At 35.9% G+C, this 27,651-nt stretch overlaps 2 protein-coding genes across 2 annotated transcripts in view; both read left to right on the forward strand.

Annotated features, from left to right (window-relative positions):
* Positions 1 to 12,411, forward strand: part of LOC148945465 (dynein axonemal heavy chain 5-like) — a 137,597-nt gene extending 125,186 nt beyond the window's left edge. Inside the window, exons 9-12 of the mRNA XM_089099053.1 lie at positions 1,431 to 1,594; positions 3,226 to 3,404; positions 8,408 to 8,608; positions 12,055 to 12,411. Of these exons, the coding sequence (XP_088955179.1) occupies positions 1,431 to 1,594; positions 3,226 to 3,404; positions 8,408 to 8,608; positions 12,055 to 12,411 (901 nt within the window). The remainder of the gene's footprint in view (positions 1 to 1,430; positions 1,595 to 3,225; positions 3,405 to 8,407; positions 8,609 to 12,054) is intronic.
* Positions 12,202 to 27,651, forward strand: part of Dhc1 (dynein axonemal heavy chain 1) — a 432,221-nt gene continuing 416,771 nt past the window's right edge. Inside the window, exons 1-3 of the mRNA XM_089098586.1 lie at positions 12,202 to 12,257; positions 14,806 to 16,051; positions 18,851 to 19,052. Coding sequence (XP_088954712.1) covers positions 14,852 to 16,051; positions 18,851 to 19,052 — 1,402 coding nt within the window. The 5' untranslated portion in view covers positions 12,202 to 12,257; positions 14,806 to 14,851. The remainder of the gene's footprint in view (positions 12,258 to 14,805; positions 16,052 to 18,850; positions 19,053 to 27,651) is intronic.

The raw sequence follows: 27,651 nt of genomic DNA on the forward strand, positions 1-27,651 counted from the left end.
TATTTTCGTCGACTTTGAAAAAGAGTGTTCGACTCAATTGACTGCATGATACTATGGAGGATCCTGATCTTCCACGGTATTCATTAAAAGCTGGTTCGCCTTATCATAGCAATGTACGAAGACACGGAATGCTGCTTGAGAACCTCCGAAGGAAATACAAGATATTTCAAAGTGATGACAGGTGTCAAACAAGGATGCTTATTGTCTCCATTTCTCTTTATTCTCATAGTGGACTACATATTCAGGCAAATTGATGAATTTGGGAACAAAGTTGCAGGAAGACTATTCCAAGATCTCGACTTTGCAGACGATGTTAGATTGATGGAAAAAGACAAAAGCAAACTTCAAGACTATTTATGCAAGTTAGCCGAAAGAGCCGAGCAGTTTGGGTTACATATCAACGCCCCCAAAACCAAAGCGATGTCAACCACTACCTCACCGATTAATATCCAGTTGGGGACTGAAAGCATAGAGCAAGTCACAGACTTCTGATATCATGGTAGCACCGTCTCGTTTAGTGGTGATTCCAAAAATGAGCCGAGAACACGAATAGCCCTGGCAAGCTCGGCATTTAAATCAGCTAAGTGCTCGTTTCAGCTAATACTTCGCCTTTACAGAAGCAAAGTCCTTTCGATCTTGACGTGCACGATGGAATGTTTAAAACTCACAGCTGAGCAGAAAAACCGACTCACTGCATATGAAAACAACTGTCTTCGACGTATCCTTAACATTAACTGGAAGGATAGGATAGCAAACTTGGAAATTCACCACTACACAAACCCGCCTGATGTCGCTGATTTAGTGAGGCAACAAAGACGGTGCTATCTTTGCCATGTTATCCGTATGCCAGGATTTGGACTGCCGAATATGCTTCTCCAGTGGCAACCAGACGACACGCGTCGACGAAGAAGGCCCAAAAACACGCTTCGCAGGACATATGAGCGGGACAAGAGAGCCCTTCATGCATCCTTAATCCCAGAGTGGGAGGACATCTACGCCGCAGCTCATTTGCGGGATGATTGGAGGCTGTTAACGGACGCCCTGTGTGCCTCTGGAGGTAAAGGCGGAGTTAAGGTCTAAGGTAAGGCCTTGTTTCACCTTACTTTATTTATCAGTCCTGGTTAAACTTCGCTGAAGTAAAGATGCTTGGATTGTTTTAAAATTTTCTTTTTAGTTTTAATGGTCGTATGTTATTCTAAGTCTCTTTTCTTTTATATATTCATGTTTTGCTGAGGACGGCCCATGGACACAGGGCTGAAATATTCATTCAAATCAGAATTCCACTGTTTTACGAAAAGAATTCCCTATTGTTCTTCTGGTTTTTAATGTTTAAGATTTATTACTCAGAAATATTACTAGCTGGATAATATGATAGTATCCATGGTAAGATGAAATACTATGCCTGATCTTGATTAAAGGTTCTGTTGCAGGATTTTATCAAAAAGACATCGACTTGAATCTTTGATTCCTTTTCGAGAGTCGGAATCCAGCATTGTTAAGAAAGTTGTTTTCAGATTTGAGAGCGACCTTCGAAAAATTGAAAAAGGAATGAAGAAAATGCCTAGAAAGCCAGCCAAGTTCACAAAGCATGCAGGTAAGCTCGAAGAGATTGGGTCAATTCGAGAAGGAATTAATAACTTCAAATTTCTTATTATCCTTTGCGTTCCAAAACAACTGATAATTTAAAAAATGGTTCAATTCTTATAAGCGCAGAAATAATTAAAATTATTGACGTCTTTTAATTATTATGAGTAAATAGGGAGTAAAATTTGTAGTTTCCAGCAATCTTAGGGTGAAGGTATTGACAAATAATTTTACTGAGCGAAAAACAACGTTTTGGTGGCGGTTTGGGACTGACTCTACGCTGTTCAGATTACCCCCGGAAGATCTTTTTTGCAGTGATCTAGAGATCATTTTGGAGAGGCACTGTTTTTACCTTCAGCAACAGCCCACATGTGCCAGAAATATGCGCCAGCAATGGTGCAGCAACACCCTATTTGCCATCAATGGCTCTGGAGGATCCCTTAGTTAGTAGTTAGGGAGCCAGCCCGCATGGAAAGACTTAAAATATAACTAAAGCTATTAAACTAACCTTACATCTAACTATAAAGTTGGACTATATCTAGTTAAATATCACTAAACACCTAAACATAAGCACTACGTCTAACTATATTCGACTAAATTTATATCTAATTTGAAATTCATGCCTAAGATATAGTTAAAATTAATAAGATATCTTTATATATAACTGTTAAATATGTTAAAACTAATAAGCATTCAAAATGAAATGGAAAGCGTGGTTTATTCGCGAATTTTCCTTGATAGACGCGGAGAGAGGGGGGGTCTAGTATTCTAAAATACTATAAAATCGGTAAGTTTTCTGAAAATAATGGAAACTATGGGGAAATTCTAAACTTTCTTGAACTCAGGGATTGCTGGGTACGGTGAGAGCGATGAGGGCCCATATGCATGTGCCTCTCTCGATTCTCCTCCAAGCGCAAACCCTGGGTAGAAAAAACGTCCTTATATTTCCAAAGCTATATCCACCTCATTTATTATAATCCCATTTGTTTAGTTACTTAAAATTTTAGTTTAGTTACTCGAATGCCACCACACTTTGTAAGGATCTAGATTTTTTGCTAATATGAAGGGTGAAAAGATTGGGAAATGCAAAAAGAAAAAGCTGGACACTAAATCCTAGGTTTTGAATAAAAGATTCAGATTATTCCGTTCTTTTCCTGACATATAGTTTTTGATTTAACACACATGGCATCGATAAATATCCAGAATAGGGTAGTTTATAAGTTTAAAAACTGCCTGAAACACAAAGAAAGAACGGAAGAAATGCCAAGCGGAAGAGAAATCACCAAGGCAAATTAAAGAACTTTATTCAGGTCAATCGAAACAAAAGTAAATGACTAATTTGACTTCAGAATATTAACACAAATATTAAATCTCGCCCTTTATAAGCTAAATCTCAAATTTGCGAAAAATTTTGACTCACTAAGCTGATTTATTGCTTGTATTTTACCGGCAGACAGTTTTACAGAATGTTTGGGCCTACTTTTACTGCTTTGTAGCCCAGTAGCCAGCAAAAGCCGAATATGTGCCCATTACCCCACAATCATAATTATCATATTATTTCACACTCTTTTCTTGTTTACTGTTTATTTTCTTATATTTATTTAGAACATTAATGTTTTAATTTTCCTCTTTTAATATTAGGCAAAATATGTTGGCTTATGCATTTAATTCGAACATTAGATGAAGATTCGATAGCGCTATCCAAGAACTTTTCAGAAGACATTCCTGAAGTTGACGCTGCATTGAAGAAGGCAAAAGCGTTACGGGACAAACTAATTGATGCTATGGATGGATTGACGCTCAATTGGTATCCTCTAAAGGTTTGTAATATTGACCTCTTTCAATAAAAACGACAATAATTCTTAATGCTAAATCAAAAAGTTGAAACAAAAATAACAAAAAATTAGGGTGTATTATTTACACTTCTGTTCGTTTAAACCATTTACCTTTCTTATATACATATTTGAGGCAGAGGCTTCGCATATTGGGATTTGGATCCGTCCTCTCCCACAGTGTGTTTGCCCAGTCAGTAGACAAAGTCAAGTTAAGGCTTTGCATATGAGGATTTGGAAAGGTCCCCTCCCACAGTATGTTTGCCCAGTCAGTAGACAAAGTCCAGTTAAGGTTTCGCATATGGGGATTCGGAAACGTCCCCTCCCACAGTGTGTTTGCCCAGTCAGTAGATAAAGTCATGTTTAGGCTTCGCATATGGGGATCTGGAAACGTCCCCTCCCACAGTGTGTTTGCCCAGTCAGTAGATAAAGTCCAGTTTAGGCTTCGCATATGGGGACTAGGAAACGTCTCCTCCCACAGTCTATTTGCCCAATCAGTAGAAAAAGTCCAGTTAAGGTTTAGCATATGGGGATTCGGAAACGTCCCCTCCCACAGTGTGTTTGCCCAGTCAGTAGACAAAGTCCAGTTTAGGATTCGCATATGGGGATCCGGAATCGTCCCCTCCCACAGTGTGTTTGCCCAGTCAGTAGACAAAGTCCAGTTTAGGCTTTGCATATGGGGACTTGGAAACGTCCCCTCCCACAGTGTGTTTGCCCAATCAGTAGATAAAGTCCAGTTAAGGTTTTGCATATGGTGATTCGGAAACGTCCCCTCCCACAGTGTGTTTGCCCAGTCAGTAGACAAAGTCCAGTTTAGGATTTGCATATGGGGATTCGGAAACGTCCCCTCCCACAGTGTGTTTGCCCAGTCAGTAGATAAAGTCCAGTTAAGGCTTCGCATATGGTGATTCGGAAACGTCCCCTCCCACAGTGTGTTTGCCCAGTCAGTAGATAAAGTCATGTTTAGGCTTCGCATATGGGGATTCGGAAACCTCCCCTTCCACAGTGTGTTTGCCCAGTCAGTAGATTAAGTCCAGTTAAGGCTTCGCATATGTGGATTCGGAAACGTCTCCTCCCAGAGTGTGTTTGCCCAGTTAGTAGACAAAGTCCAGTTTAGGATTTGCATATGGGGATTCGGAAACGTCCCCTCCCACAGTGTGTTTGCCCAGTCAGTAGACAAAGTCCAGTTAAGACTTCCCATATGGGGATTCGGAAACGTCCCCTTTCACAGTGTCTTTGCCCAGTAAGTAGACAAAGTCCAGTTCATGAATGGTGGAATCATGGTGGTAGAATTTTTCAAAGATTTTACCGTTGTTTTGCCATTTTTCCATCAGCTTTACCGCATTTTCAACCTCAATTCGGAAAAATTACTACCCAGTTGGTAAAAGTGGTTGGCCCTCCTGATATCCAATGCTATCCTCCTGATAGCATTTTCAGATCTTGCCATCCCCCAAATTAGCTGTACTGCAAAAGTTGATTTTATTAGCAGAAATCAAAAGAAAATATGATGCAACCGGGTGGATATTAGGCTACCTTCCCACCCATTTAATTAAAAACCTCAAGCGTAGGAGACATTACGTTTATGCCCGTGACATGAAAACCAAATTTGTTTTTTAAAAGTCAGATTACCGCCTCCATTAGTCACTCAACAATGTTCCACCAGTCTTAACGATAGATAATACCAGCTATGCCGGTTGTTAGCCATTAAAACAGCTATTTTCCAGATAAAAAATTGTTTCCTGATTTTTGCCCTCAAGCCTCAAAATATTAGTTTTGAGGCTTTCCGTTTTTATCAATATAAAATAAGGCTCTAATTTGATTTTCTTGTTGGAATTTTCTATCAAAAATTTGACTTTAATTAGCTACTAATTTTTTTTCATGCTGCAAAACATGTAGCAAAATGCTAAACAGAGATACAGTTGATATGACGGGGCAATGTGAATCGTTCATTGTAATTTGCACAATTCAAAAAAAATCGATGCAAACTAAAAAGAATATTTATTTTTAGTTTTGATCAGTTCAAAAAGAAAACAAAAAACGATGCAAATTAAAAAGAATATTTATTATTAGTTTTGATCTTATATCAGGCAAGAAAGATGGGGTAAATAGACAAGGACTAGGGCTCATGATGAATAAGGAAACTGCTAAGAGTAGTTTAGGCTGGGAATGTATTAGTAATAGAATACTAATTGCTCATTTTATGACTAAAAAGTTTTTACTTACATGTAAGAATTTTACTTACAGTTACAGAAGCAAATAAATAGGGTCCTAGGTAGAAATATAATTTTTTTGCTAGGAGGTTTTAACGCCCAGGTCGGTGGAAATAGGGATATATAGTGTCCTAGCCTAGGTAAATTCATCGTAGGAAAAGAAAACAGTAATGGATACAGACTTTTGCAATTTTCTAGGCATAACAATCTAGTTACAACCAATACGGTGTTTGGTCATAAAATAGCTCATAAATTAACATGGTATTAGCGTGATGGTAAGACAGCAAACCTTATTGATTATGTTATAGTAAACAGAAGACTGGCAGGATCAATACAAGAAACTAGGGTATATAAGAGTGCTGTTATTGATGTTAAAAGTAGAGACCATAATCTACTAGTGTCTAGGGTTTATGTAAAGCTGAAATTTCGGAATGGTAAATATCTTCAGGGAAGCTATGATATTGGTAAAATCCAGGATGAGAATTTGAGAGAAACTTTCCAGGAACAGTTGAATACTAAAATTAAGAGTTTAAAATTTGACAATATGGAAGATGGTTGGAATAATTTTAGAAAAAATAGTACAAGAATTGTCTGAGTGATAGATCATATGAAAACAAAAGGAATGTAAAGAAAGTGGAGAAAGCGTTAAAATATGAATTAAGGAGGTGTGAAGTGGAGGTCATGGATAAAATTTCCGAGGATCTGGAAGACGCAGCTAGAGGGCATAATAGTAAAACATTGTACTGCCAAGATAATAAAATGAGAGAGATTAATTAATCGGGACTTATTCCACTAGAAAATATAAATGGAGCCGCAATTAGTATTAACCAAAGATACGATTAAAAGTAGTTAGATTGTTGCCAAATTGTTATAAACTAATGGAATCCAACAGAAAAAGATATTGAGGAAAATGGAAAAGAAAGTTATAGCATGAACATGAGGAAAGATTTTTTGTGTGAGGAAGAATTAGCGACATTACTAAAAGGATTAAAAAATAATAAGGCTCCAGGTGCTGATAGTGTGGTAAATGAATTTCTTAAATATGGTGCCTCTGAGATTAGAAATAAGTTACTGAAGATTATGAATATGATTTTTGAAAAAGGGGAAATACCTAACAATTTTAGGAAAACCTTAATTAATCCACTCTACAAGAAAGGTGATATGAGCCACTGTGGTAATTATCGAGGCATTAGTCTGGTCTCTGTAGGTAGTAAATTACTTAGTAATATGATTTTTTTTAGACCGAGAGATACGGTAGACAAAGTTTTAAGAGAAGAACAGTGCGGTTTTAGAAAAGGTAGAGGATATGTCGACCAAATTTTCACTCTTAGTCCACTCTAAATTTCTAAAATCCACTCTAAATTTCAGGCATTTCTCTATAATTGAGAAATGCCTGGTTTGTCAAAGACCTTTGATCCTCAGTTTTATAGATTATGAGCAAGCGTTTGATTCTGTTGATAGAAGAGTTTATGCTGAGCAAAGGTTTTATGCTTGTATGGTATACCAGACAAATACATTAAAGTGATTAGTGCTATGTACGATAATAACACTGCTGCGGTTAAGGTAGGAAATGAAGTATGCAGCTGGTTCTGAATTGAATCTGGAGTTAAGCAGGGTAGTATTCTATCCCCTTTTATATGGATCTCTTTAATGGACTTTGTCTTAAAGAGTACAGGAAAAGCAATGGGGGACAACGGAATCAAATGGGGAGAATAAAGTCTCCTGGACTTAGATTATGCTGATGATTTAAGTATCTTAGATGATGGTGCGGGCAGAATGAATGAACTTTTAAAGGTTTTGTGAGTTCAAAGTAGTAGAATAGGCTTGAAAATTAATGTTAAAAAGACTAAGTCAATAAGGCTAGGAATAAGTAAAGATGAAAAGGTGACGTTCGGTAACGAGAAGATTGATCAGATGGATAGCTTCACTTACCTTGGTAGCATCAAACAGTTCGTGGTAACGAACTGTAAGTAAGGAGTGACCTGGTTCAATAGTAACCGAAACTCTAAAAACTGGAATTTAGATACCAATAGATATAAAAAAAGGGGGAAACACCCCTTAAAATTCAAGTGATCTTAATATCACACCACCAGATTCAGCGTATCAGAGAACCCTGTGGTGGAGGAAATTAAAATCAGGTACTTCATTCGAACGGAAATTAAAATTTCTAGTGCCCTTTTTAGGTGACCAAAAAATTGGAGGGCAACTAGGCTCCCTCTCGCGCCCCTTTTTTCCCAAAATCGTTCGATCAAAATCTTAAGATATCAATTTTGTTCAACATAGTTGAAAGGCTCAATAAATACGTCTTCAGGTATAAAATGATCTCCCCCCCACAGCCCCAGAGGGAAGGTCCGGGATTTTTATACCGGGATTGAATTGCGAATTAAGGATAACATATTGTTAAAGATTTTGTTGTCTTGCTTTCTCTTTTCCGTCTCAATTTTACGCGTGGAGTGGTTAAGAATAATTGTCCAGGGTAAATTTATACCGGGATTGAATTGCGAATTAAGGATAACATATTGTCAAAGATTTTGTTGTTTAGCCATCCGTCTTGGGCCAAACAAGAAGGGCGATGGAAAATGGCCGTTAGAATTGATTCGAAGGAAATATGAACTTCGTGGGGTGTGCAGGGGGGTGAAGGGTGGACAAAGGGGGCCGGTTATTGATTATAGACAGCTGTGTCGGCCCCAGTTGGCTTGATATTGCAATGAATTGTTAGTAGTGAAATGTGTTTTAAAAAGGCTTGCATATACCATATAATTTCGGTTTTTCTTTTTTTAGATGCGGCAATTTGATGAGTTGATGGGATCTGTAATTTTCATCGAAGCATCTGGTGTTTGGAAAACAAACATGTTGAAAGAAATTCAAAAAGGAATTATTGAGACTCGTATTGCTATTCGAAATAATATCCAAATAGATCCTTTATGCAGTTTGGTTTTCAATAAAATGAGACCTATTTTGAAGAACCAAAGAAAATGTGAGGTAATAAATCGTTAATATAAGTAAAGCTTTCAAACTTAATACAAAAGTATTCTATTCTAGGTGGAATTAAATTTGTGAAAATGAAGCGAAGGAAAAGCTGCTTCAGATGAGTGATTATTCCATAAAGGACTAATTAAAAATGACTTCAGAAATCTGAAAATTAGAAAATGATTTATATGTTTCAAATAAAAAAAATCCCTATATATATATATATATATATATATATATATATATATATATATATATATATATATATATATATATATATATATATATATATATATATATATATATATATATATATATATATATATATATATATATATATATATATATATATAAATATATAATTAATGCATGCATATTTACATTTACCTTTAAATTAGTATAGTTGTATATTTAATACCCTTCCCATCAACTCACCTTTTTTGTGAATTAATTAAAAAAAACGTTTTCCACAAAATAAGTTTTTCACGAGAAAGTAAAGAACTCCATTAACCAAAAATGAACCAAAACAGAATCAAATAATCTACCAAGCATAAACTACCACAAATCAGTATCAATAAATAATAAAACCCAAAACAAACATGAATTAAAATAAATAAAAGAGTCCAACTCAAAACGAGCAGAAATTAATATTAGTAGGGTTTTATACCCCTACGCTTTCTAAAAGCCAGAATATAATTTGTACTTTACTGAAAAAAATTCAAATGAATTTACTAAAAAAAAATGTGTATTGTCAGTTTACTTACGCTGACTTTTATTTCCTTAAAATCTTAATTAATTTTTTATTTCTTAAAGCTATAAAAATGAAAAAATTTAAAAGAATTTTTGTCGGTAAAATACAAATTATATTCTTGCTTTTAGAAAGCATAGGGGTTTAGATCCCTATGACTATCTAAAAAGTTTGGCCTTCTTGAATTTCTGCCACCCTGTGGCTCTTAACTGTTTTCTTGTTTTGTATCTTGGGCCTTCTTTTATTATTCTATGCCAACAATCTGCCGCATAGTGATTCGGTTTGCCACAATAATGGCAAAGAAATCTTTTTCTGTATTGTTCGTTAGTTTTCTGGCCTCTAAAGGGTGTGTAATTACTTTTATATATCTTTGATCTCTCATTGTTGATTCTCACTTGTCTTACTTGTTGATTCTCACGATCTTTCACTGTTCCATAGTCTCCCCAAATCTCACACGCTTTTGCCCCCTTCCATAATTTACATTTGCTTGGTTTTCTGTGCTATTTATTGAAATTTGATCAAACTTTTTCATAGCTTCGTCAATTTTTGCCTCTGTTTCTACCAGGCTTATAGCCTGCTCGAGATTTTCGGGTTTACGTGATAATACTAGCCTTAGCATTTTTTTTTGGTAACCCTTGCATAAAGGTTTGTAATTGTACCGTTTGTACTGTCTCGTCACTTCTGCCTTCGCCCAACTGTAAGTATACAGATCGATAAATTTTGTCTGCATACTCCCAAATACTAGTTGAGGCATTGAACATAACTACCTCTGTTCTTAGCCTCTCGGAAACACTTGTTTCTTTGAAGCTTGTTTTAAATGATTTTATTAGAGTGTCAATGTCCTTTGGCTCTTGTTTAGTCTTCTCGACCCAGTCTCACCGCAAGCCACCAGCCGTACTAAATAGGTTTATGTTGTGTGTTTTTCTGCTCTTTGTTTGAGGCATAGTCACGTTCCTAAGATGATTAAAACTAGGTTAGCCTTAGGTCTTAGGCCTTAGGTCTTGGCCTGACCAGTTATCCGAAGTGTACCCGCTGGGAGTTATTCAAGAAGCCTAAATAATGTTGTAGAGAGGCTGGTTATAATACTTTTATTGATATAACACGTTATACAATTTCCGGCTACACATGCCCTGGGGACTAATGGTCCCAGAGAATCAGCAAATATAATAATAAAAAGATAAGGTACAATACAATAAGATACTTAAACGCTTACTATCTTCCAAGGTATCAAAAAAATAAACGGACAGAGATCAGCCCTACAAATAGATTAGTACGACCTCGGTTCCAAAATTCGTACGTTTTATACTAAAAATCTATCACATCAAACCCAGCCAATTGACATACTTAGCCAGGAAAGCAGTTATTAATCAATTTACTTTTAAAGCCCCAACTAAGGATGTTATCTCTTATTTTAGTAAAAAGTGGTATTTTGAAACTTAGTAATTTTTATTTGTATTTTGCGTTATAAATATTTCATTTCATATTAAATTATTTCTGCTTAATTGGACAGGTTACCACACCTTCTTGAAGTTTCTATGACAACGCTTTCTATAAAAACTTATGTGCCCCCAGGGCATAACTTACAACCCTCGCCCTGACAGCTCTGAGGGGGTTATCATCCTCAAAGACATAATTTCCAGAACGTTCAACTACGTTGAACAAAATGGCTATCTCAAAATTTTGATTGCGATTGTGTTTGGGGCAATGGTGGGCATGAGAGGAGGGTTAGTTGCCCTCCAATCACTTTCAACTATTAAAAAAGGACACTAGTCATTTCCAATCGAATGAACCCTTTTTGAAATTGCAACGACAGCGCTTTCTATTACAACCCTATATCCCACAGGGCATATTTTACGAGGGATTGTCACCCTTAAAGATCTAATTTCAAGAACTTTCAACTATGTTGAACAAAATGTCTATCTCAAAATTTGGATTGAATGTGTTTGGGAAAATAGTGGGTGTGAGAGTGGGTTAGCTGCCCTCCAATTACTTAGAACTATTAAAAGGAGCAGTAGCCCTTTGAATTTCCAATCGAATGAGCCCTTTTAGAAGTTTCTATGACAATGCTTTCTATTAAAACCTTATATATCCCCAGGGCATAACTTACAACCCTTGCCCTGAGGTCTCGGAGGGGGGGGGGGTATCGTCCTCAAAGACATAATTTCAAAATATTTTAACTACGTTGAACGTGTTTGGAGAAATGTTGGGCATGGAAGGGGTGTTAGTTGCCTTCCAATCACTTCCGGCTATTAAAAGGGGAACAATCCCTTCCAATTTCCAATTGAATGAGTCCTTTTTGAAGTTTCTACGATAACTCCTTCGATACGAAGTGCCATGGTCTAAAAGAAAAAAATAATAATACAATGTGCCAACATCGTTCTTTACTTAGGCAACACTATTGCGCTGCCTATGATTAAAGGATCAAAATCACCGCGTCCCTCTCCCTCAGTGACTGTGCTCTTTAAAATCTTTGAAGCATAGACAGTAAGGGATTGGCACTTGCACAGAGGGGGGAGGGTAGACGGACAAATTTAGCCCTTAAAAAGTCATTCATTTCCTATATTTTTCATATAATTGGATTTTCTTTTGATTTTTGTCAAATATGGGGGGGGGGGGGTTAAACCATGTGGCTGATCTTTGTACTGATTTAAATGACTTACTGATTTTCTTGGGTAGTGCCTTTGTCCTTGTCAAATTTCGTCTTTTTCAGATCTTACTTTGGAGACATTCTACTTTGACAAAGACTATAGAAGCTGAGCTTCAACCAATGCTTGCGCTGCACATTGAACATCTGTCTCAATGTCTGAAAATTGGCTCCGTATCAATATGCTGGTCTACACCAAATAATACTTTGGATGAATATTGTGAAGAGTTTGGAAAGTGCCTTAATGATTTTGACCTCCTTTTAAAAAGGTATATATTTTTTGTTGGTTCTTTCTTCCCTCAACAGTTTGGATTAAGGAACTTGTTTGCACTGTTAGCTGATGGCACCGCTGGTGTCTTCTCAAACAAAGGGTTCCCTGTTATGGTGCTGACAACTCTGTTTTGGACAAAGCATTGCTTTTGAAATTTACTTCTTCGTTTGTACCTTTATCCGGTTTTACTTGCTTTATTCTTTCTCTTATTGATTCTTTCTTTTTAAGGGATGAATATATGGTTTAAACCTAACTTCCTATTCTGACAAACCACTTGCCAAAAGACAAATTACTATGAAACTAATAACAATAATAAATGAATCAGAAACAAAAATTTAACAAAATAAGAAAAAATATTTTGGGGAAATATTTTGCAGGGCTGTTTCATGTTCGCCAAAACAGAAAAAACAGCGGCCGTTCTTATAAATTATAGGACATGCAAGACAGCAATAGATATCAGGAAAACTGGGGTTCCTAATTATCTCTTATTGAGTATGGGAAATGGTGTATGGGGAAAAGGTTTTACTGATTAGTTTTAAGCTTAACGTGCCTATGAACTAAAAATAAAAAATTGCAAATACTTGCCCAGAAAAATCAGAAAAGTTAAATTTTTTTGACAGTGATAATTTTTCTTCTGCGGTTAATTCAAAGACTGTCTTTTCTTATTGGATAAACATACTATTGTTTTGTATTCAACTTTTGACCTAAATCTTAGTAATTACTGATTTTACATCCTCCTCCATACTACAGGATCTTCTTAATCTTTAGCCTGCTTTATAATGAGGATTATAGACACTGGTAGGAGGGGGGGGGGAAACTCTTGTAAACAAACATTAAGAAATATTTGTATTTAATTTTGCAAAACCAAAGTTCCTTCCAGCAATTGCCCCCCCCCCAGGATGAGTATAAAGATATGAAGTGGGCACACTAAAACAAGAAAGAATTCTTGGAAAAATGAAGAAATCAGCTTGTGAAGAAATGAATAATATTATGAATAAAGAACAGAGTATGCTAGACCACGTACGCTATTCTTATTCAACATATTCCCTTCCTGAAAGGGAAAATGAAAATTGAACAACTGAACAACTTGGCTATCCTCTACGCATGAGATACACTTGCAACATCTGTGTTAAACTACTAGCCATAAAAAATTTACATAAGTCACCTATTTCTATTTTTAGGGGGGAGCTAACAATTATTGAACAGATTAATCTTGCATTAACTGTTTGAATTTTATTTTTAAGTAAAAATGACTATTAATTTCTTTAGTTTTTCTCTTATTTTTCTTTAAACAATCAGTAAATATGTTTGTTTCAGTGGTATTTTTGCTTTTTCACCTTGCACTTTAGTAGTCTTCCTATTTCTCTTTATCTTCTTCTTCCTCTGTTCTTTATCTTCCTCTCCTTTTTATGTCTCCTTTTTATTATTTATTTTATCTCCTTTTTATTTCCTCTTTAGTTTTCCTTTTTATTTTCAGAACCATAATGAGAAACATCATTAGAACTCTCGTGGAATATATGGACTATTAACTTATAGACTTTCCCCCCCTTTTTTTTTTTTTTTTTTTTTTTTTTTTTTTTTTCTTCTGTGAAAGGATTGTTTTTCGAGCAAATTATGGAAGTGGCTGTTTTCCATATTGTTAAAAATGTTCCATATTATTAAAGAAATGTTCTAAGAATTTATCTTTTAAAAGGTAACATTTAAATATTTCATATTGAAAACAAACAATATTTCATATAGGCAAAATATTTTTTTAAGCCGTTAGAAAAAAAAACGGAAAAAGGGCGCTCGTGGGCACAGTCTTGACAACGATCGCTTCTATGACTTGGTTGTCATAATTATGGGAAACATCCAAAGGATATTTTCTAAAATAAACTGAAAAACTGTTAGTATTTTGACAAAATAAAAAAAAACAGAAACTCTTCCAGGCCTCCAAAACATTGTTTTTAAAAATGGGATATGCTTAACCCCTGGGGTGTGAGAAAACTTCAGGGGGGCAGAGTTTTTGCGCGTTGTGTCGATGTTTGTCGGATGTACTTACTCGTACCGTAGAAGGAAGAGGCTATTAGACGTTGATGCACATCCGAGTTTAAAATAAGCAAATAGTGACGGATCTCTCATTTCTGCAAAATCTGTTTTCTCCTTCTCGTTTTTCCAAATAAATATTATTCATTATAAAGTTTTTATTTTTGTTTATTCGTTTATCTTTTTTTATTGTTTTGTTAAAAAAAAAAGATCAAGTGCTTGTCGTTATTAATATACACCCCTTTTTCCCAAGGCGCATTAAGTGTTATGGAAATTGTAGAAAGGGTATATGTCGAAACATTGGAAAAGGCTGCTTTAAGCTACTAAAATAAACCTTTAATAGCGTATTTAAAAGTGCAATAGTTGTCCATTTTGCTTTTAAGTTTTCATTTTATATTACCTTAGTCTTCATTTCGGTTTCATTTAATTTTTATTCATTATTTATTTTTATTTTTTAGTTAAAAAGAAAATATAAAACGACACAAATGTAAGAAGAAAGTTATTGAATCATTCATTTTCAGGACTTCTAAGATAAGAAAAATAAACCTTCAGGAATGCTTGATAGAGATGAAGAATATAGAAATCATTAAAATAAATCGAAAAAATCCCAGAACTATCGAAGAAATTGTAAAAATTGTCGATCAGCAGTGTCAAGCCGCTACTTTACACATTCAAAAGCTGAATCAGGAAATAATGGCAGCTGTGGATGAACTGACGTCATCAATACTCAAACCACCGAAAAAATACCTTGAAAACATTGAATGGAAGATAGAAAGTGCCTTTACCGATCGCGATTCCACATCACTTCCTGTATTAGATAATCTTCATACGCCACTAGTCACATTAGGATATGTGACAGCAGAGAATGCGACGAAAAGAAAGGAAATGAAGAGGTCGGCTTCTTATACAGGGTGTCTTACAGAGATAGAGAGATTGAAACCTCCAACCTTAGAAAGAAGAGTCTCGCTTATTGAAAGATGGAACACATTTGAACAGCCTGGAAATCATCCAAACTTACCTCTGATAGAACCATTTGAAGAATATAGAACTGAAAACCCTTTTCCGAAGCAAAAGCTATCACTTCATCCTCGTGTCAATAGTGGAACAATAATATCAGAAAAGATTAAAGCACAAAGAGAAAGGAAGCATCAGACAGCGCAACCGATTGTACCTTTACAAAGCACACACCGTGGAAACATAAAGAAACCTTATGTCCCTGGACGGGAAAAATCAACCCTAAAGCAAAAGGTAGATTCAAGGTCAGTGTTTTTGTATAAAACTTCTAAAGCACATTTCTCTGAAGTTCAGTCTAAAACAAATATGTCAATACAATTTTCGTCTAATGATGCCTCCAGTTCAGTTACCCAGTCTATCTGTCCTCGTTTGAAAGAAGCTGAATTAGAAAGTAGGAACTTTCTTGTTAAATATAGAACCAATATGCAAAAAAAAGTTTTTGGAATACTTGTGACTTTGTTGGCTAATGAAGTTTCTTCACTCAAAAATTTAGTGTCGTGCTCTATAGACGTGCCTGAGACAGTGAAACCTGTGCTAAAAATGACACTAACTTGTGCTACTACTTTATGTATGAATCCTTCATGCCAAGAGCTGCAAGAAAGCCTACTCTCACTCGGAAAACGTATTATATCAGTTTCTAAAAGTATATCAGATTGGAATGAAAAGGGAAATCTTTTCGTAAGAGTCTATGATCACAAACAGGTCATAAAGGCACTATCTGATTTGATGAAGAATGTTGATAGGATTGAAGAGGTAATATTCTTTTCTTCATTCTTTTGATTATAAATATTAAAGGTTAGAGTGAAATAGCTAATTGCATTCCTAGATCCACTTTGCGCACGCCAAATTGTCACTATTACGCCTGAAGGTTGTAAATGACGTTTTTGTATTTTTGCAAAAGAATTGGCAAAAGAATGTTAAGTCGTTCCCAAAGCAGCAGGGCAATGTGTGCTGATCACACTTTGATCCTCCTGGTTCAAATCCTGCCGCTGATCCTCCCTTCGAAGGATCAGCTGATCCTCACTTGCTCTACTTTAGTATTTCTGCTTATGACAATCACTGTACGTGTCACCGAAATATTCTGTACTTTTTTATTGTTTATTCACCGTCTAATAAAGGGATTTATCCCTATATGAACTTATTTTCACCTTCGAGAACAGCTTAGTAAATGATATGATTTTCTCAAAAATGTGAAATTTTAATTCTGCCATCATCTCAGAAGTGTGGCTGTGACAGACGAACCCTTTAGGCGTCACAGTGATGAATTATAGTCGACATGCGGTGTCGAAAACTGTTTTATTTGTATATACTTTGTTTCCAATTTTATTAAGATTAAATAAAAAAAACAAGTTTTTTTTTAACTGAAAGTAAGGAACGACGTTAAAAGTTAAAACGAACAGAAATTATTCCGTGTATGAAAGGGGCTGTCCCCTTCTCAACGCCCCGTTCTTTACGCTAAAGTTGTTTTGTTGTTTAAAAAAATAGAGTTGTGAGAAAGTCAAACTTTAGCGTAAAGAGCGAGGTGTTGAGGAGGGGACAGCCCCTTTCATATACGGAATAATTTCTAAACTTGATGAAACTTATATATTTTAAATCAGCATAAAAATCTAAATCTTTTGATGTATCTATTGGTATCAAAATTCTGTTTTTTAGAGTTTCGGTTACCATTGAGCCGGGTCACCCTTTACTTACAGTTCGTTACCACAAACTAATTGAAAGACAGTAGTAGTATAATTATTATATATCTGACACAATTAAACGAGTTCTTCGTTCGGCTTATTCCAGTTTTTGAGGTTATTATTTTTTTTTTTTTTTTTGCCACCATGGAGTTAAAATAGTAAAATGTTGTAGAATTTCGTTTTTTTTTGTAATAAACTGGCCCTGTTACACCCCGAGCTGTTTTAACAGGTATTTTTAGCGTCTGCTGATTGTTTTTCTCCTTTTTCTCTAATTTTACACTTCTTCTTGTTTCCTGGTTATAAAAATAAGTCGTCTAAAGTAATATCTCATTGAAATTATGTTGCTAAACGGTAGCTTACCCCCTCCCACAAGGAACTCAACTGACTCTTGGCTGCTAGCACAAGCCGAAACTAAACAGAGAAATACATCGTAATAAAATAAAAATCTTAGAATAATTTTTGAAATCTTTTTTTTTTTATTTTTTCTTGTTTTTCTGCTCTTCACCTTTTTTATCAAACAGTTCATGGTAACGAACTGTAATTAAGAAACGACTCGGCTCAACAATAACCGAAACTGTAAAAGACAGAGTTTAGAAATCAATAGATACATCAAAAGAATTTTCTTATTATGGTGATTCCAAATACATAAGATTCATCAAGTTTAATATTATCCATCAAAAGATACGAGCCTGAGAAAATTTGCCTGATTTTAGAAATATTTTAACCCCCCCCTTATTTTAGGAATAATACACCCCAGAAGTCAAGGCCTTTTAATAAACATTCCACCATCAGATTCAGTGGATCAGAAAATCCTACTGTAGAAGTATCAAGCTGCTATTTACAAAAATGTAGAGTTTTACATTTTTTGCATTTTTTATAGGATGTGAGTTTATTTGTTTTGTTTCTTTTTCCCAGGGGTGATAGTAGCAAACTAATAGTCTTAGAGAGTCGCTAGAGGGTGCATTCAAACGAAAATTAAAAGCTCGGGTGCTTTTTTTTGATTGAGCAAAAATATTGGAGGGCAACTAGGTCCTTTCCCACGCCCGCTTTTCCCAAACTCGTCTGATCCGAAATTTGAGTAAACCATTTTGTTTAACATAGTTTGAAAGATTGTATAGCTATACCCTTAGGGGTAACATGACCCCCCCACAGCCCGTGGGGAAAGACCTAAGTGAAAGCTGCTCAATTTAATAAAAAATAAAAATTTCTTTTCGTAGATTGTTTGGATTATATTTAAATATATAAAATATTGATGCCCTGTCAAGGAAGCTCAGAAATTCGATTAGTGTTACCTCCTGAACGTATTGGCTATCATCCCCCCCGCATTAGACACATTTGCAACATCTGTTTTATACTCCTTGCCATAAAGAATCTACGTAAGTTGCTTAATTCTAAATTAATGGGATGAGCTAACAACTGTTGAATAGATTAATCTTGTATCCCTGAATTTTATTTCGTTTTAGCTATATTTGCCCCCCTCCTTGATGCTTTTCTCTTTACGCTAAAGTTTAACTGTTCGTCCATATGTTTTAAGTACAGCTCCTGAAACACAAGGACCGTTTAATTAGAACAGCAAGCTTTTTTTTAAATGCTAAAAAGTTTAGCGTAAAGAGCAACGGACTGAGGAGGAGGGCAACCCCTTCGTACACGGAACAATTTCTGTTTGTTTTGAGTTTTAATGTTGCTTCGTACTTTCAGTTGAAAAAAAATTGTTTTTTTATTTAATAGGATAGAAAGCTATCATAGTTTAGACTTTTTAACTATATTTTTTTAATGCTGTAGAATTTGAATTGCAATTTTCAATTTGAATTTTGTAGTTGCGTATTAATTTGTGTTTTAATGTATTGAGAAACTAAGGATAAATGCTTTTTAGATATATTTGGACGTATTCCAAAAATGGGAAGCACTAAAAGAACTTTGGCAAACCGACAAATCTATCGTTTTATCCGAATTTATTTCGAAATCTCCAAGCGTCTGGGACTATGAAGACGAGTTTTTGCGTCTTCGTGATCTTAGTGAAATCATAACAGACTCTCCGAGTGAGCTTCGATATGGTTGTTTGTCAGTGTTTACAGGTATTTTTAATTTACGTTCGTTCAAAAAAAAAGCCTAAAAAGTATTTTATTCAAGGGTAACAGGAACATCATAGGAGGGTTGAAGGGTTCAGTCGCACTAGCTGAGTGTTTTGTAAGCTGGCTTTGAAATCCTTTGTCTGTAAGGACAGGGGTTCGAGTCCTGGTGTCGCTAATTATTTGGTTTGGAATAGGGGTTAGTGATGTGACTGTGTAAGCTCAGCCAGAAACGACCCAGCTCCAAACGGATACCTGGAGAAATCTGGGAGAAAACATTTGCCCCTTACCACACTTCACACTCCTGGCCGAAGGCAGAGAATCGGGAGATGGGTACATGGATTTTCGTTTTTTTTCGGGAGTGGGGAATTCACAAAAAAAAACTTAAGAAATGTAACAGAAATTTATTTGTATGCATTTTTGTTGCTTTTTTGCGAGTCAGACAAAGACTTCGAAGAGTCAAATCCCCTAAGTCCCTCCTGAATACGGCCTTGGATCAGTGCCTGAGTAGAATGGCCCCTACTGATCCCGTACCCACACCAAATATGGGCATAGAGTCATTAGGGAGAACACGTGGTAATGTCAGTCCCGTACCCACACCAAATATGGGCATAGAGTCATTAGGGACAACATGTGGTAATTTCAGTCCCGTACGTACACCAAATATGGGCATAGCCTCCCTAGGGAGAATGATTGCATAATCGGTCAATGACCTCTTTTTTCAAGGTCGATGTATTTGTTGTTTCTAAGTGTAATAACTCCGGAACGAAGGTTGCACATGCGCATTGAATTCTAACGGTAACAATGTTATTGATCTAGGACTCGAGGGGGAAGTGAATTTCCGAGAACTTGATTGCATAATCGATCGTGAATGTTATGATCCAGAAATAGTATTTGTTGTTGTTGCTCTCGAGCCAAATGCTATGACTGCCCGGGAAACAGTGAGATCACATGGTTCCCTTCTCAAGAACTCAGAAAGCTTGTTGACAAGTCATCAGTGGAATTACTGTGTGGACGGGAGTTTCTTTAGATGTTTTTCCTCTGAGGAATCTTATTCAAGAAGTGAGAAGAAGAACAGTCTACGTCTACAATGTTTTATATACATTTGTGATGGCAAGGAATGGACTGTTTACCCCATTATAAGTTGATAGTGGAGTTGATGATAATGGTGCAAGAGCACCAAACATTGCGGTGGAAATTGCGAAAGGATCACGTCTTTGTCTGGAATGGGATGCAGTATATGCAAGATATGTGATATCCTTGAGCAAATTTAAAATGGATGATCAATTATGTCTTGCCGCTAAAGTTGATATAGCACATGTGAATAGACTTCAATGTGCTTCAAGTGCATTGGTGAAACATATTGAAGACAATATACAGTATCGTTAATTGTAAATGCTCTATATTATTGATGTTGTTGTAATTATTAAATAAAATTGTTTCGAAATCAAAAATGTTCTCTTTCTTTTCTGGGTAGGGCTAACGAATCAGGGTCAGTCTAGAGACAACAGTCGGAGTGAAAGGACTGAAAAATGAATAAATTTGAGAAAGAGAGAATTAGATCAAATCTAGTGTTTATGGAAAAACATTTGATTTTGGATGATGTTTTTCTCGAGTTATCTCTTAAACGCAGGATATTCTCTTGTCAGGGAACACTTGACAATATAATGAGGAGTGATTCTCCCCATTGGACTATTGTATGAAACTTTTAAAATGTGACTCAAATGCTTATAGTCAATTTATTGATATATTAATTGGAACAAAGCAGAATCATATTATGGATATACTTTTGAAAACATTGCCAATGGATTCAATGTACATGGCTCCCCCATCATTCGAAAGAGCTAACGTCACAGAGCTATTCCTCTCTCCCCCATTTTCCTCCCATTGAATTTATTGAATGAAGAGGATCAGTTTTGTTTTAGCTGTGAGTGAGTTGACATCGGAAACCGAAAAATGTTCTATATATGTCCATTGTGCATGTACACTCTTGGCAGTTGGACTCAATGTGAGAATTGTACAATTATAGATGACTATAGTGAAAAGTGTAAATTATGTAATCCTTGTAAATTACATAGAGGCTATGCAGTACAAATTAAAGGATGTAATTCATGTCTTGAGGAGATGTGTGACTCTTGTCCTAGAGGGCACCTGTGCTCCAATTGTCACTATGATAAATGTGATCAGTGGGATAATACTTATCACGCTATGATTAGAAAGAATCCTAAACGTGATTTTAGTTTATTTCTACAAGATTAGTATCGTCGCGGATTTAATTTATTTTGGCAATATGAATCTTGTGTACGATTAAACTGTTAGGGTAACACGACAATCTGGTTTCTACGTCATCGTTGCGACGACACCACCTACTATGACTATAAACCAAGCGATTTTTATTTGGCAGTTACCGAATGTGATTCACCATTTGAAAACACTGTATGTGATACTGCTTCAAATAGACAGATTGAAACTCGTAAATTTCATAATATGAATGCAAATATTATCATTGACTATACAAAGAGATATGACAAGAGTGAAGTTACATTGTACTGTAGAAAATGTGACCCTGACTTTACAGTCAATCAAGATCAATATGCAGTGAATCCAGATAATTTATCGTCAATGGTGATTCACTATAGGTGCCTATACACCTCAGATGAAGAAATCTAAAAGTTGCAATTTAGGTTCATTTTTTAACTTATAGATACACATTTTATTAATGAAGAAATTCAAATACATTTTTTATTTACTTTAATCTGAGGGCACTGTAATCAATACTATATAGGTCTGAGAGGACATATTCCACTAGAAAGTCATTCAGACGTGGATTGTCAACATAAATGTGGAGAAACTGCTTGTAAGTATAGCCACGACATCTGAACACAAAATACAGTAGTGCATGGAAGCCACAACTTTTAGTCGTTAGATCCTGCACCCTCTTCCAATTTTGAATAATAGTTTTCCCACTGCTCTCAATATAGTTGCTGATGTGGGGTGTGTAGAATGTATAGGGTAGACCAAGAGGATCAAAAAATTCAATCGTCTTCATTGTTTGAAAGATGCACAGCCAATGACCCGTCAGCACAGTCGACGGACTGCTATTAACAATAATCAAGGTATTGTTGACACATTGAATTTTTCCAAGATAGTCCGAGGGCAGACAATAAGATTTGTACTGGGACATGTAGGGGTCCATATTAAATACATTGATTATTTGACTGGTGTTCATGGTGCCAAGTCTAGTAGAACACTGCCATCGGGAGTGATTTCCCAATAGGTTTCATATTGATTTAGTGATATTAGTGCAATACTCTCAGCCAATGGGTCGGCAAATGTACACTCTAAACACACAGTCCCCATACTTACTATACTCCTATCCTGTGTACCCGACAAATCCAGTACAATGATACCATGTGTTTTAGCAAGCATATCTTCGGTTATACCATTTTCAAATAGTTGAGAGTCATGATCTAGGGTTTGCATGGTCAACTCGTACAATGTTCTATAGGATTTATCAAAAAATAGATTGTAGAGTGGGATACCGTTTACTTTGCACACAAGAGATGAAAGTCCAAACATCTCGAATTTATGTGGGCATTCAGTCCATGATCTTATTGCACTGGCGCTTTTTACAAAGTCCAACGCTGGTTTTGACGGAATTTCGCCATTGATAAAAGATAAATCGGTAAAGTTGCGTGACCCCATTGCAATATGAGGCTGATTGGTGATTCTATGAGGAACAAGTAGTTTAATATTGTTGCCATTGGCTCTCAGTTTTTCCACGGCCAAAGCAACAGAACTCATGACCTGTTGTTTGCGTACATGAAGTATTGCCGAGGTGAGGGAGAGACTTACATCCGGATTCAATTCAATTCAATTCAAACTTTTTATTTCCTCCGAATACGAAGAGTAAAAAAAGAAATAAATAAAAATAATAACCGCTAATCAACAGGCCATAAAATTATCTTAAACTATATAACAACAAATACGCAAAGGCCTTCAATCAAAATTACCACACAAATTAACACTTCATTGAATAGATAATAAATTAACAGTTCACAAATTAACACTTCATTAAAAAATTAAATCAAATAAAATAAAGTAAGCTTCGTGCGCAGCTCTATATAAATTATGAGAAAAAACATTTAATTTGGATAAAAAATTATTTTGCTTTTTCTCCAAAACATCAACAGGGTTTTTTATTTTATATGCATTCATTAAAAAAGTTGGCAGCAAGTTCTTTTCTCAATATGAAATTGGAGGGTGCAAGCGTTAGTTTTATATCCACTTTAACATTGGGCGGCAGCCATTGGGGTATATTAAATATTTCATGATATATTTTTCCAACTAGATGTATTTCACTAGTTGTAGCATTTTTAAGTACATCTGTACTATCAGTATTAGTAATATATTCATATCCATTGGAGGTGCCTCTCAATTTCTTGTATGACTTGGATGTCATCACCATGAATTGCATATAGCTTGTATAATTTGAGAGATTGTTGCTTGTGCTCACCAATGTTCCATTGATGTAGACACTAATTTGGCGGAATAAATTATGTAGTATACAATTTTCATATAACATTCCATCGACCCGAATTGGCATTGTATTATCGGATTTCAGGACTTTCATTTGCAAATCTATAAATTTTGAAGACATGTTCATAAAGTAGTCTTCATTGGAATAAATTTGAAAGTGGATATTATCGGAGAGGGGTTGTTGTGGATAAAATTGTTCATAGTATCCATGCTTGACACTCACATCAACATTTTCAGCATTCAATAGATTCAATGAGGCGGTGATTGAAGCTTGAGAATCCTTATGTGGTAGGTAGGACAGTTTAGGAGAAGAAATTTAGTTTCCATCTGACAATTTTCTTCCTGGGACCTCTGTTTACAGCACGTGTCCGCTTTTTCCTTCTTTTCTTTGACAAGAGGGATGTCTTTCGTTTCCGACCTGAGTGGAGACTGATGAGGGATGCATTGTTTCTTGATCTTTTTAAGCCTTTACCATTCTGTTTTAATTTCTCGCCAAGGGTTCGCGCACTGGACCTAAGATTTTCCGAAGCACTTTTTTTTAAATCCTTGCCAGAGCCCCAATCGTATAGCGTAGAGGATGCAAAATCTGTCGCAGCCGGTACAAGATATTTTCTAGCCAGTAGTAGTGAAGAGCGACACAGCTTAGCAAACCAACTGCCAAGACCGTAGCCAGACAATGACGAGCGCCGTTTGTAATAGTCCATTCCATTTCCCTGTGGTCTCGGGCCAAGAGTATTAACATAGCAGTCAATATCAGGACAAGTGAATACCACTTTTTTATTAGACATCTTGCTTTTGAACGATGGGTCGAAAATGACATGTAATCACAGCCAACCCTTTTGAAATTGCTATTGGATCACCCAATTCGGTTCTTAATGTTAACTGACAGAGTTCCAAATAGGAAGTGTTTACGGGAATATGCTGAAGATGCTTTATATTGTAGTGCTGAATATGTTCTCGAGTTGTTTTTCGTTCAAGAACTCGCAGGAGGGGAACATTTGAATTACCGACCAGAGACGTTTCCGCAAACGATGCGTAGAGAATTATACAGGTGTCCGTGGAGAAGGCAGGCGGATAGTCAGCAAAAATGAAATTAGTGTTTCCGGCACTTTTACCATTGATTATATTGAGCTTAAAGACTAGAACATCCTTTAGGTTATCATTGAGAATAACATTTTCACTGGCAATAGGTGAACTAATGTAGATCTTGCCCTCCTCCTTTGAATAGTTGAAATGAAAAGCTACTTTTTTACGAGCGGAAATTCTTTTATTAATAGAACGACATAAATTGTTCATACAGGCGAGTTCCTCGTATGGTAATTCAATATATGGATAATCCATCCAATTGATTTTTTTAATTTGTTCCTGATCACTTGTGGGTGGCGGCGGCCAGTCATAGGGTCTAATTTTTATTTCATATTTACAATCCTTTCTCAGGATGTCATAGGTATTTTTGAGAATACAGTCGACAAGAGCCACTTCATACTTTCCGTCGTCGTTTTTGATGGTGGGGGAGAGTTTCGTCCAAAAATCGCTTGTTCTATTCAAGTCATTATAGAGAGGATCAGAAACATTGGACATGAAAGTCACATAGAAATCATTGGGCATTGTCAATATCTTCAGCACTGACCCAAGAATCAAAAACTGAGTTGTATCCTAGCCAGCGAACAAACAACTATTTCTTACCCTTACGAGTACGACTCTTTAATATCTTTTCAATTTGATAAATTTCACTAGTGTTTCTAACTGTTTGCAGTTCATATTCATAAAAACAGCCGAGAATCTCATCATCTTTGGTGTTTCGCAGTCGATATGTCGTGGGCTCGGTGTCTAGAATTTTGGACACTTTAAAAAGTTCAGTGCTCCATAAATAATTCCCTTTTTCAAAAATATTGGTGGTTCTATTAAGTCGAACAGTATCACCAACATTGAATTTCTTCTTTTTTTCTCTTTTTCACCCTTGGAGTATTGCTTTAGAAAAGTATCAAATGTATTTTCATTGTAGTGAACATCCGTTGGTGTAGAGTTGGAGAGAGATCAATGGGGTCGTTGATTATAAATCAACATGATTTTATCTAAATCATGAATAAAAGCCGGTGTATTTTTCAATGTGCAATATCTTGAAATTAATAGACGAATCGTTCTTATTAATCGTTCAGCCAATGCAGCCTTTATCGGGCTGTGACTATGATAAAGTATTGTATTATATTTCAAAAGAACCTTTTGCACATGTGGATTAACAAATTCACTGCCACGATCCGATTGAATTTTTCTATATGAATCCTGTTCTAGAATACTTTCAATGGCTCTTGTAGTTTCAACACCTCTCTTTGACCGTAGTGGAATGGCATATGCATAACAACAAAAGACACTGATTTCCACCCGAATACATTTATAAGGTGCAGTGTGACTTTGTTGAAGTGTGTCTAAAGTTAAAAGATCCATTTGAATTAAATGCAGAGGGAAAAAGGCTTTAGTTTGTCGATATTGTTTACTGCGAAGCCTGTGATTCCGATGTAGTGTGTAACTCGGTTCATTTTCTAGATACTCTTTTGCATTTTTCAATGTGGTGCCGGAGACTTTGGAAAGCGTTTTGGGGGAACTTAAACTTCCCGCTTCACCAATATTTTCATAGACACCTTTCAGAACTTCATCTATTTGAACGTAAACACGTAGTGTAATGTCCACTCCCCTTTTGTACACTGGAGGGTAAATCAATTCGTCTTCGCTTTTGACTAGTAGCCACAGGTGTTGTAAAATCAGTGACGCTGCTAGTATCTTTAAATATTGAATCTTCTTCTTTTTTGAATGATGGTGTTGGTGGACTAAATTATCTTCGTTTCTTTAGAAGTTGCTTATTGCCAATAAGACTTTTGGGGAAGTTTGATACACACAGAAAGGTGTATAGATTATTGTCAACCGATAGTAGTCCTTTACGATTCGTCACCATATAACAAATTAAATCAACTAGATTATAACTTTTTCACTGAATTATAATTCGTTTCCCTGTGCTCTCGACTTGAACTTGATCTCCAGTTTCCAACATGAGATAAGATAATACTCATTTACTCTGTTCTCTATAGGACAGTGGCAATAGGTTTCCAATTTTCAATACAATCGAATTCAATTCCTTCTCCTTTGATGCTGCTGCAGAATCTTGAGGAGATGTTTCCTGTTTAGAGGGATCGGCGACGGGTCTCTCACGATAAGGTTTATGTTTGTCCACACGTCGCAATGCATCTTGAAGTAAAAGCAGTTTTTTGTCATCGGCAATATTCTCATCGTTAATGAATTTGCTTAGATTATCTTCAAAATGTTATATGGTCGAGAGGACAAGTTAAAATTGTGTCAATTTATAGTGTTTTGCCATTCTCTCTAGAGAAAACTGTTTACAAGTCTTGCAATTATCGGCAGTAAAAGTGTGAAAAACCTACCACTTGCTTGAGGGAGCCGTGGTCTGTTTATATTGTTTCACTTTTTTTTTAAAGACCAGGGGCCGAAACGTGAAACCTTTTTGGTTTTCTGGTTTCTAAAAACATATTGCAGTTTTAAAATTCCCTCAGTTAAATTTAAAAAAATTTCATATATTAGATTAATGAAATTACTGTCAACCCCATGTTTGAGTATGGCCTTCCTAAGCAATGGTTTTGAAGTGCTTAAAACGGAAAACAGATGCCGTTGTTCGTGTAGTTTCTTCAGTGTCATAATGGCGAATGATAGTCTTTTCTACTGTTCACCGAAATATATTCTGTAACGTCTTTTTCGAAAATGTTGATGATTATATCTACATCTCCAGGAATGTCCTGATTAATTTCCAATAAAGTGTAACAATGTGTCATGCTTGACGTCCGTATGTCTGCGAAAAATAGAAATGTAGGGGCGCCGGGGTCGATTGCTTTATTGATAGCTTTTGACAATCGCTAATAGCGGACGACTCCATAGGTGATACAGATAGTGCAGTTCAAAGCAAGTGTTTTCATACATTTGCTCTGATGAGAAAGATTGTGTAGAACTAGAGTAACGGAAATGTGTTCATGGTGAGATCGAACAGTGAACAGTTGTAGCA

This window comes from Artemia sp. Qi Xiang Cuo, chromosome 13, assembly GCF_049724085.1.
Source record: "Artemia sp. Qi Xiang Cuo chromosome 13, ASM4972408v1, whole genome shotgun sequence".
In the NCBI taxonomy this organism is placed as follows: domain Eukaryota; kingdom Metazoa; phylum Arthropoda; class Branchiopoda; order Anostraca; family Artemiidae; genus Artemia; species Artemia sp. Qi Xiang Cuo.